This window comes from Maylandia zebra, linkage group LG5, assembly GCF_041146795.1.
Source record: "Maylandia zebra isolate NMK-2024a linkage group LG5, Mzebra_GT3a, whole genome shotgun sequence".
Lineage (NCBI taxonomy): Eukaryota > Metazoa > Chordata > Actinopteri > Cichliformes > Cichlidae > Maylandia > Maylandia zebra.
Window position 1 is genome coordinate 770,655 of NC_135171.1, and position 12,510 is coordinate 783,164.

Genomic DNA, 12,510 nt, shown 5'->3' on the forward strand with positions numbered 1-12,510 from the left:
GTCTTCCTCTCATATTTGCAAATGCGGCTCTGCGTTTCCAACAGAGGGAGGGAAATCTGGGAGGATGTTTATTTTAAAAACCCTTATACATCAGGTTCTTGTTCTCTGCAGCTTTCAGCAGTATCTCCTCACCAATGTGGTAGTAGTGCAATCTCAAGATGATGGGCCGAGGAAGATGACTTTGTTTGGGACGCTGGCGATTCACTCTATGTGCTCGATCGATGAGTGGCTTCTCCTCGAGAGATAGGGCCTCCGCCAACAGGTGTGAACCAACTCAGTCATCTTGGGTCCCTCTGTGCCTTCTGGTATTCCTGCAGTTCTTAAATTATTCCTCCTGGAGTGCCTCAAGAGCTCCACATCTCTCATCTAACTTCTTTACCTCCGCAGACAAACGCTCCACAGTGGCCTGGAGAGTGGCGATGGTGTCAGAGTGGTTCGAGGCACAGTCCTGCAGTTCAGTCAAAGTGTTATCATGCCTGGCCACGTCGCTTTTTATGTCCGAAATTGAGGGCTGGATGCTCTGGTTCAAGGATGATATCTCGCCTCCTATGGTGGTAGAAATCTCTAATATGCAAGTGTCCAGTGCTAGTTAGTTAGTTCTAGTTCTAGTGGTTAGTGGGGCTTTATTTGATGATTCTAGTGTGTGTTACATTGTTGTCATATTGTTGAGTCGCAGAGCTGTACAGTGTTACAGTTTCTGTAGAGTCTGGTATAAGGAACTCAGATCCCTCTGTGAATAATGTTCACTGAAACTGATCTGTAGTTAATGAACTAGTCAGGATTTACACTAGAGAATGTTTCTGCCATTACATGGCCTGTATTTGTAGAGCGCTTTACTCGTCCCTAAGGACCCCAAAGTGCTTTACACATCCAGTCATCCACCCATTCACACACTGGTGATGGCAAGCTTGTAGCCACAGCCACCCTGGGGCGCACCGACAGAGGCGAGGCTGCCGGACACTGGCGCCACCGGGCCCTCTGACCACCACCAGTAGGCAACGGGTGAAGTGTCTCGCCCAAGGACACAACGACCGAGACTGTCCAAGCCGGGGCTCGAACCGGCAACCTTCCGATTACAAGACGAGCTGCCAACTCTTGAGCCACGATCGCCCCACATATTGTTGTCTTTTGTTGCAGACACCAAGTGTTGAGATCCTGTCTCAACCTCCTACATTCTTCCAGCAGGTTACACATTATTTTTTGTATTTGGAATCAAATATATGTGTCAGTTGGGCCTAGTGCAGGGGTCAGCAACCTTTAACACCCAAAGAGCCTTTTGGACCCGGTTTCCACGCAAAGGGTCAGGGTTCGGGAAAACACTGGGAGCCGCAAATACTTTGTGACATCTAAAATGAAGATAACACTGTGTATATTGTTTTTACCTTTATGCTTTGTGTGAACAACTACAGTGTGTTGCTTATGAAATCCATCAAGTGCTACAGAGAAAATTACATTTGATTTATGTAATGAACACATTTTGAGCTCTTAAAGAAATATAACAAAGGAAAGCTGAACTACAATGATCCATGTAGCAAACACAAACTGTTATATCGCCTTTGGGCTTTTGGAGCCTTGACCTGACTTTTAAAAAAAGCGCGTTCATGCAAACATCGTCGGGTCTGCCGTGATATCTTTACAACGGGACTTCTGCTCCTGAACCTCTGCGCACAGCGTCTGCAGGTAAGGTAACTTTATTTATACCCAAAGGCAAGGTAAATTTGCTTTACAGGAAAATGACAGCATTTGACATCCCTTTAAAAACACACATACCTAGTAAATATATAAAGCTCACTGTGACACATACTTTAATATTTCGAATCAAAAACAGTTCTTATTTAATTCAGTGACAGCAACGGGGACAAAGCTATTTTTATAACGCTTTGTCCTGCATCTCGGAAATAGAAACCTCCGTCCCGAGGGAAGAAGCTGAAATTCACCCCTTAGAGGATGGGAACCATTTTTAAGGATTGATAAAGCCATCCTCTGTACCTGCTCAGAGTACAGGGAGGCTAAACAAGACTGTGGCTCACCTATCAGACGACTGGACCATCTCACTATCTGATTCAGAGAGTTTTTCTCTGTGACAGAGGTCTGACCGAACCATGCCACCAAACAAAAGGATAAAACAGACTCAATAAAAGAACGATAAAACAAAGTTAAAATGTTTTGGTCAATGTGGAAATGAACAAATTTCCTAAGGCAATAAAGGTGCTGGTGACACTTTTTACAAACTGATTTGCAATTTTGATCAAAGTTCAGTTTTTCATTGATTATGGTCCCAAGATATTTATATGATTGTACTTGCTCTATTTTCTGACCTTTAATTAAAGTGACTCCGTGCCCATTTTGTTGTTTCCTAAAATCAACAACCATGTCTTTTGTTTTAGATATGTTCAGCTGGAGATAAGACTCCTCCCACCACTGAACAAAGTCATCAATGACTGGACCGTGGTTAGTTTCACCCTCTTTCAGTAAGCTGACAATAACAGAGTCATCTGCATATTTAATAATGACCCTGTTTTCATGTCTGCCCTGACACATGTTTGTATAGAGAGTGAATAATAAGGGCGATAGGACGCAGCCTTGAGGAGAACCTGTGGAGGAGAACACTGGGTCAGACAGAACCCCATTTATTCTCACTCTTTGTGACCTGTCAGTTAGAAAATCTAAAATCCAGCCCACCAGGTTTTTCCTGATTTCAAACTGTTCTAAAAGTCTCTTAATTAAAATATGGGGCTGTGTTGTATTAAAAGCCGAAGAAAAATCAATGAAAAGAAGTCTTGCAAAAGTCCCTTTACTCTCTACATGTTTAAGAATCAGATTTAGTAAAGTCAAAAGTGCGTCCTCCACTCCTCTGTTGGGCCTGTATGCAAACTGCATTGGATCCAGCTGACCTTCAGTCTCTTCATAATCACATTTCTGATGATTTTTTCAAAGACTTTCATGACAACTGAAGTGAGGCAACAGGCCTGAAGTCGTTTAGATTTAGGGACAGGAACCACGACTGCTTCTTTCCAAAGAGAGGGCACATGTTGTGTTTGCAAGGATTTGTTAAAAATAACCTGAAATATAGGACTGAGTTCATCAGCACAAGATTTAATTAGGCGGCCACTAATATTATCAGGACCTGGCTCTTGTTCACATTGACTGTATGAAAGGCCTTTTTAACATCGCTGAGTTCAATGATAAAGTGCTGAGTATCTCTCAGTTTCTGTTTCAGTTCCCAAATATCCTCGCTGAAATCAGAAGAACTAAAACGAGCATAAAACATGTTTAAAGCGTTTGCAAATCTCTGTCTGAATTAAAACCATCTAAAATGACCTGACTGCTGCTCTGGGGATTTTGAAACCCTGCTATGGTTTTCATACAAGTCCAGGCAGACCCAAAAGTTTTTGCAGCAAATTTGCTTTCAAGAAGGTTTTTGTAGCTCTGTTTTGCTTTCAAGATCTCGATTTTCATTTCCTTGGTAGCTGTCTGAAAATCGGTAACAGCCCCTCTTTAAAGGCCTGTCTCTTTTTCCTTAAACAGGATTTGACACTTTTAGTGACCCATGGCTTATTGTTAGTGTAAATTTTAACACGCTTACGGGGTGTAATCATGTCTTTACAAAATACTGCATAGGAGCTAGTAACATCCACCAAAGCGTCGAGATCATCTCCACAAGACTGAAGACGGGGCTGTACGAAGTCACTTTATCTCTACAGGACTGTAAGCTGTCGTCTGTGAGGCGTGAGCGTGTTTGTTTGAACACAGTTCACGGTGGAGAACAGCTGCTGACATAATGTGGATCCGAAGATCCATAACTGGCCTACCTGGGGCTGAAAGTCTCCATAAATGCAGGCGTTTCGGCGGCTACACTTCCACGAGTGTGACGCTTATTTTGAGAAAATAATAGAATATAAATGTATTTTTATATTTCAATATCACAATAATCTTCCAATGTAGAACTACAAGTTAAAAAAGAACTAACATAAATCAAATCCACTTCAGCTAAATACTTCTCATTTATTTCCATCTTACATGCTGTGACTGCAGCCATTCCCACATCTCTGTGAATGGGACTCATGGACATGGATCAGTGGTTGTTGATCAATGGTCCTGAGAATCTGCATAATTAAGATGAAGGAACGGAGCTCCCAGCCCATCGTTCCTGCAGCTGCTTTCAGTCTTTATGCAAATGTCCTGTTTGTAAGACTGAAACCTGCAGCTGAGACTGAAGACGTCACCTGATGATGACGACACGTTTCTCCCACAAAACGCTGCGTCCAGATGAACAGAAGCAACAGACTCACTTTCCTGGATGATTGAGATGCATCAAGACTTCATTGTGTGTTACTTCTCATTCAGCACAGACACATTATTCCTGTTAGGTCATGTCAGCTGTCACTCAGTACAAGCACAACTGTGAACAACACAAACTTCTCTTCAATGTGTCACAGAAACACTAAGTGTGAGAGCCTGTATGACACACAGGACAGACTGTAAGCTCTGCTGGCTGCACAGCACTTTGTAGCAGTTTTCCAACATGTCCTCCACCCGTGATGTCAGTGGTGGGACCCCAGTCACAGCACTCAGCACCACCTCCTTTAAATGGATTTTATAGCAGTTCCTCCCGTTACTCGGTGCAACGCTTCTTAAATGTGTTTTTGCAGGATAAAACACAGCAGGTGGTGTAGAGAGGACGTCAGCTGACGGAGCAGAGGGAGGCAGACTGTGGATAAATGACAGAGTGAGAGGAGAGCAACCATGACAGAAGCACAGGTGTGGCAGATAGAAGTGGCTTTATAGACACTTATTGTCAGTCCTCGTGCATGCTGTGGAAATAAGTGTCTGTGTCATGAGGTGACATGTGAGCTTATCTTTGGTCAATAAAGCTGAACGACCAGTTTTCACTTTGCTTGTTACGCTTGTTTAGTGACGTCTGGGTTTCTGTGGAGCCCGAATTTTGATGAGTTCTGGTGAAATCATCTGAGATCATCTGAGCATCGGTGAAGAGTCAGCAGAGAAAGTGTGGGACAGAAGTTTGCTTTGGACACATGGACTGAAATCAAAAAGGAACAAACAGGATTTCCAATGGACAGTATGGAGAAGTGAAAGTACACAAAGGCTGTGCTGGAACACGTGTGTTACACTTTTTGACAGCTGAGAACAAAACACAATATTTTGCATCATCTCTGCAGTGTCTCTTCTTTCCTCTGCTGTTGTGCTTTTAGCTCCAAACTGTTTCAAATGGTTTGTCAGCAAGCTGACCTCTGACCTCTGCAGTACTAACTCCTGACCCGTACAAAGAGCGGGCGTTTCTGACCTTTGACCTGCAGCTGTATGTCTCTCAGTCTCAGTTCTTCTCTCCGTCACTGATGGAGCAGGTGTAGTTGCTGCTGACAGTCAGTCGTTTGTTTTCTCAGAGTGAGGCTGAAGTCTGAACTGTTTAGAGCATCAGGTCTCATCAACGTGCGCTGCTGTAACGCCGCTTTGTCCTCTGAGATCACCAGGTATGAAACCTGAGTGCTGACAGAGCAGCATGTTCCCCCTCATTCACCTCCACCACCACAGCCAAGGCATGCTGGGAAACTGAGGACACACAGACGGAGAACTGAAGTGTCTGCTGTGTGTTCATCTCAGAGTCCTCACAGGTGACACATTAGCTCCAGAACACCAAGCCAGGTGTTTGAAGCCTGACAGGGATTCTTCCCATCCAGAGGGAGGATTTAGCTGCACAACAATGAACATTAGTGTGTAGTTTAGAAACACAGACTGTGCCTGCACTGCATCTAGTGAAGAAAAGTGTTACTGCCAGAGAACGAGGCTCCTTTAAAGCAGCTGATATTAAGGTTGAAAAATCAACAATAAGCTGATGTAATCAACGTTTCACAAAATGGTCAGCAGCTAAAATCTGGAGCCGTTCTTTGGTGGTAATTAACAGTTTGTTCTTGTTAGCTAATTATGTCATTAAAGGTAGCAGCAGAAGCCTTGTGTTGAAAGCCCATTCACTCACACATTCACACAGTATGTGTGTGTCTGTGTTACACTGTGGACATCCCTTCTGTTGGAGCGCCATCTTGTGGCAGGTTTAAGAAATGTTCTTCTTGTAAATCCAAACTGATGCACCTCCATAGCAGACTGTGGAGGCTTTCAGTGACATGAAGACTTGATTTATACTGTCATATTCTCCTGTTACACAAACCACAGCACGCTGAACATGGATGAACTGAAACTCCCAGCATCTGACTGAGGAAAAGCACAAATCATTCTCACACTGACTCCTGCTTGATTTTAGATTTGCTTTCAAATCCTCACACTTTCATATGAAGCACTAAATGGGCTCCAGACTGTTTATCTCAGCTTCCTGTCAAACACACTGCTGCTCACACCAAGGCTCAGTTTACTCCTCCAGCCTGGCTTAACCTGCTGTCTGTTAAAAACAGTCCCACACTCCTCTGTTTAATCCTTCTGATCAGACTCTTTGATTTTGTATTGTTTTTACCTGAAGTTGTGTTTTTGACATGGTTCTGTCTGTGAAATAAAGCTCACACACACACTGCTACAGTCCTTCATACACTTACGGTGTGTTCACACCGAACGCGATGGACGCGAATAAAACGCCCCAAACGCCCCTAATTTGACGCGTGTACATTCGCGTCTCAACGCGTGTCCAAGAAAAATCCATCGCGCGTCAAAATATCATATTTTGACGCGTCAAAATATCATATTTTGACGCGCGTGAACCGGAAATGTGGGAGGAATGTGGGAGGGAGTTGTGCCAGACCGGTATCTTTGCAAGATGGCAGCTATCGAGCTAGCGCTTGAAGAGAGAGTCTCCCTTCTCTATGTACTGTGGAGAGCAGAGCAGCAGCGTAAAAGACATCCTTGCCGTACCTGGGTCCATCAGGTCCTCCAGAGGTGTGAGCAGTTTGGTGAGTTTCACCACTTGCTCCAGGAGCTGCGCCTGGATGACGGCCGATTCCAGCGCTATCACCGTCGGCCAGTTTGAGGACCTGCTTTCCCTCGTCGGTCCCAGCATTGCCCGCCTAGACACCAACTACAGACGCTCAATCCCACCTGCAGAGCGCCTGTCCGTCTGCCTGAGGTTAGTAAAAGTGTTTAATACGGTAGTCCTTTATTGATATCTGTGCTAATATGCTAATCCATCCAGTTATACACTGCTAACATGGATGTGCTATGCTAACAGTGAATGCTGTCGGTGTTTACTGAAAGCAAACTGTGGTACAGAGACAACTATTTATAATATTTCTAGTGATACTCAGAAGCTCTCATCAAGCCCCGATTTAATTCGATTTATGCTGTTATCAGTGTTTGCATGATAGCATGGCTGTGGTGTCACATCAATGTATGCGCTCGGTGTTTGCTGATATCAAACTGTAGCATTAGGACCACTGAGTTAACCTTGTAGTGATACTCACTCCTTTTTATTTAGACCTGGTTTAATTCTGGGATAGTTGAATATTTGTATATAATCCCTGCAGCTGTCAGACTCTATAGCAGGGGTCACAGCCTTTATTAAAACAGTTAGATAAAACTGTGAACAGTTTGGTTCATCTCTAGTTACATGGTTCTATCTTGATAAGCTGTCTTATCACAGATTAATTTTTCAAAAATATTAATGATTTAAGCAAGGAAAGGGCTACATGTCAACACACAACTCTTTATTTCTATTAATGTCTCACTTCATTCCTACCTGATTGACATGTTTAGGAATTATGAGTGATTGGCTCACTGTAGTTGTGAAAGTTGCTACCAATCAAATTATGATATGTTAAAGTTAAAACAAAACACAACTGTTTTAGATATTATCTAATATACATTTTGTAATTATCCTTATAATTACAAAAGGTTTTATGTAAGATTCATGTTTTGTGATTTAAATCTGACATCACAAAAGTATTTTGGAATTTGAATAATGTATTTTGTAACTGCAGTACACATAATACTGATTTTGAACAATTTTGTCCAGGTTCCTTGTCACCGGGGACTCCTTCAGGACCATCGCGTTCAGTTTCAGAGTCGGTGTGTCCACGGTGAGCCAGATCACCCCCCAGGCAGCGACGTCCATCTGGGACTGTCTAGTGGACGACTTCATGGCTGTGCCTTCACCTGGAGACTGGCGCTCCATCACAGAGGGATTCCAGGAGCGCTGGAACTTTCCTCTGTGCTGTGCAGCTCTGGATGGGAAGCACGTCCTGACAAAGGCACCCCATATATCATATAGGAGACACACACATTGATATACACTAAATATTTATTTCATTTATTTTTTGTGGTGCCCAAATTGATGCACCTGCTTGATTTTGTTTAAACAATTATTGCACACTTTCTGTAAATCCAGTAAACTTCTTTTCACTTCTCAAATATCACTGTGTGTGTCTCCTGTATGATATTTAACTGACATTTTTTATTGTAACAACCAACAATTTATACAGGAAAATAATGTCTATTAACAAGGTTGCCCAAACTTCTGCATCCCACTGTATTAGTATATTTTGTCATTAGTATAATATGAAATAAATTCTACATGTGTCAAGTTGTGTGCCAACATTTGCTGTGTAGTAGAACTGAGACATTAGTCATTATAAACATTTATTTGAAATAATATTAAAAGTCTCAAACAGAAAAACATTAAACATAAATATACAAAATATAAGAATTTACAGAGAGACAGGAATAAAAAGGACCAGCTGCTCTCCAGAGCAGGAACAAGGCTGAGGAGGAAATGCTCCATTGGAGACTGGTGTGGCCTCTTCAGGGACTCCAGGATGGCCAGCTCCACCGCCGATGGACCGTCCTGGGACCCGTCCCTCATCTGCCTCGGAGCCGTCCTCCTCTGTGGGCCTGTAAAACAGCACAAAACACAAAGAAATGAGAAGGCTGCTACTAGATTTTAATTTCAACATTGGAAAAAAAAAAAACAATAACAGGATATAATCAGATTGGTTGTAGATATTTAGTAAAGGTGATCACAAGGGAATCCCACCGACTAAAAAGGTATCAGTGCTTGCTGTACATATCTGTGGGTGCAGCAGCAGGAGCTCAGGGACTGGGGATGCTCTGCTGCAGAATCAGTTGGTTCTATCAATACAGTATTAAATGTTAACAGGTTGGATATAATAATCGTAGAGTAGACAGTGGTCCCTCATTTATTGCAGGGGTTCTCAGAATAACTAGCCCCTGGTCACAGTTCTCACAATTGATTCTCAAAGTGCAAACCTTTGTAGATTGCAAAACGTAAAAGTATTATTATGCCGCATTTTGTCTTCATCTGCCCGCCACTTTCGTGCGCCTTTTTCCCTCGCGGTGCAGGTGTCTATTTCCGAATGAGGCTCATAGTTATGGGTGTTTTTGTGCTGTTTTTTCTATTGGACGCGATGGTTATCAAAACCAAACGTGATAAATTTGGCAAGCGCAGGAGATTTGTCAATCAGGCTGCAGAATGCAATGCTGTACTGTGCAATAAAAAATCAGCGAAAAAGCAAAGCAGTGACGGATGAACAGCGGGACCACTGTGTGCTGTTTATTAATAAACAATAAAATATATTCCTAAATGATAACATGCATAAAAGCAGAACGGTATTTGTACGTCAGTGGGAAAATAGCGGTGGCTTGCTAGCTTTTGTGCGGCTTCCCTGGGTCAGTGAAAACTTTCAAAAGAGAAATGAATGAACTTACCAGGTTGCCCGATCTCTTCACATATCTTCCTCCAAGCTCGGTCCTTTTTATTCCTGTCTCGGTACTGAAAGCAGCTGGTGTTGTACAGCTCCGAGTTGTTTGCTACCGCATTGATTAGCCTTCCCCTCCATTGAAGTATGAAAGGCTTTGGCTGGATCTGCCCCCTTGACCTAGGTAACAGCCACGTCACCAGGCTCCTGATTGGTTGTCGCGGCGCGATTTGACGCTGGAGTTCAGATTTTTCCAACTCGAGCGGTAGACGCGAAACGCGCGTATGCACAAAGTGCAACACAAAAACTCACGCGCGTGGTTTTATTCGCGCGTCAAACGCGCCAGACGCGCTACACTGACGCGCGTTTCACGCGTTTTGGCGTTTTCGCGACGCAAATCTGCTTCCGAATTTTTGCGGGACCCGCAATCGCGCGTCATCGCGCCTTTCCATTGACTTTACATGTAAACCTGACGCTCTATTCGCGTCCATCGCGTTCGGTGTGAACACACCGTTAGAAACGAAGCTGCTCCTTTCCTCAGTGCTGACACATAAAGAAGAGTTGGTTTTATATCCAACACGTCTCTGTTCCAGAAAACAGCTTCAGCAGCCTCTGAGTCTGAACTTGGAGTTGGTTATAAGCCACAGGCCTGTGTGCACAGCAATGAGGAAATATAATGCAGTAAGTGAAACATGGATGTGTGGAACAGATTATCCCAAAGGTTGATTCTGTTCATCTGGACGTTCTCAGTGAAACATTTCGTCTCTCGGTCAGGTGACTCCTTTAGTCTCAGCTGACTGCAGGTTTCCAAACCTTTGTCACTGGATCACTCACTTCATCTCCAACGTGTCCCTGACACAGACAGCTGGAGCCGTTACAGCAAAATCATTGATCATCGTTTTTAGAACATTAGCTGGTGTTGGTGGGCAGGCTAGCAGTGCTAATTGTTAGCACTAGTTCTGCTGCTCTCCCTTTGTCTCTGTTATTGTTGGTCTTTAGTGAACAATATAAAGTGTCTTCATGAGACTGTTGCCTAATGTTCAAATGTAGATAACACCACCTGCACCAACCTGTTACACAGCACAACCCTCTGGTGTAGCTTTGGCTGGAGCACATATTGGCAGCTCCAGTGACATCACCACTCCATGGTGACATCATCTCTACAGACTGTGGCTGTTACATATCCTCACCTGGTAATAATAAGACTGTCCTCAGCTGCACACAGCTCCAAGATGAACAAACTGAAGTAAATACAAATTAGAGTTACGATAGATTGAAATCTTGTAATCAGAGCTAATTCTTAGTGAAACTCTCACAACATCATATCATGATCCTGGGTTAGTGTCTCGGTCTCAGATCACAACATCAGCACAGGCTTGGCTTGGGTGAGGTATTGGGTGGTTCTTGTCCATGACAGCTGCAGGTACAGTGCCATCAGCCATGCTGCACCACATGTCTGCCCAGGAACATTAGTGTGGCTGAGTCTCATGTAAACATTGTGCTAAAGTGGTGGGAAAGTGGCTGCAAGCTGGCTGCACTGTGTCCAATACTCTCAGTATGATATCCACAAACCTCTGAGTGTCACAGAGTGGGCCTGTGCTCAGCTCACTGTGCCCCATTCAATTCTACTTGCATAGTTTTACAAGTAAAATTAAATATACAAGTTGCTCAATGATAAGTTATTGTAGTAACAACTAAGTCCATGGTCATTATTTGTTAATAGTAGCTTAAAGCTTCTGCACCAATCATGGAGCACCAGGTTTAGAGCATGTGGATCTACAAAAGTAAGTCCCAGTAAGATGGGCTGAGCCTTACATACTAGAAGAAACATGTCATTCCCAGCAGATGAAGCGCCCTTTAAAGCAGGATCTCACTTTAAACCTAAAGAACTTGCTATGAGCATGCAGTGCATTCATGGTTATTATTCATACGATTGTGGGTAGCTAATAAAGTGCAACTATCACATTACATTTTATTATTAAATTGTTGTTAACAATCCCTTCACTTCTGCTTATCTAATTCATGGTTGCAGGATGGCTGACAGCTTCCATTAGGCAGGAGGTAATGTCCATTCTGGCCACAGTGCAACCCACAATGTGTAACTGACACTATTATATTGCATTATGTCACATTGTTACATCTTTTTAATAAATGATGACAGTCAGCTGAATTTGCTGCCCCCTTGGTGGAGGACATCAGGATCAGCAGCTGCTGCTCCATCACAAACACCACAGAAGAAGAACAACACTGGATCAGATTATCTGGACGTGTTTGACAGGGACAGTGTTCATGTTCATGGACATCAGGACAAAAACAGACGATGGAAACCTGCCAGATTTGAGCTAAACTGCTCGTTTCCATGTGTAGTCCCTGGGAGGTCACATGACCAACAAAGACACACAAGCTGTGTCCCAAAACGTCGGCTGCATCCTCCGGAGGCCGCATTTGAAGGCCGATGACGTCACAGCCAGGCGACGAAGGCTGTCCCGATTCCTCGACTCCTTCAAATGCGTCCTTCATTTCCCCGAGTTTGAAGGATGGGTCGGGTGTGTCCTTCGTGGCCCACCATATCCCAGAATTCATAGCACGGCCCAGCCAAATTTCAGCTGCCAACAATGGCGGCACTACTAAGTTTCAAAATTAGTCTTTTTAATCTTTCTGGGCCACAAAATAAACTTTTAACATATATTAAGGGGAGAAAGTAGCTGTGTAAACTTCAAATATCTGTTGGGTTTATCAAGACATCGCATATTTGCAAAAGTGCGCCGACGTTCTCGGAGACGTCTGTTACCCACCCGCTCGATAGCAAGCCGGGGGGTTCAATGGTCACTCCAGCCGG

The 12,510-nt window shown here is 43.5% G+C and overlaps 1 protein-coding gene across 1 annotated transcript; it reads left to right on the plus strand.

The window, feature by feature from the left end:
• Positions 1-6,881: 6,881 nt before the first annotated feature.
• LOC143418721 (uncharacterized) lies at positions 6,882-8,539 on the plus strand. Its single transcript, XM_076884447.1, has 2 exons — positions 6,882-7,087; positions 7,973-8,539. Exons 1-2 carry the CDS (start codon positions 6,951-6,953, stop codon positions 8,241-8,243), a joined length of 408 nt encoding a protein of 135 aa, XP_076740562.1. The 5' UTR covers positions 6,882-6,950; the 3' UTR covers positions 8,244-8,539.
• The last annotated feature ends 3,971 nt before the right edge of the window (positions 8,540-12,510 follow it).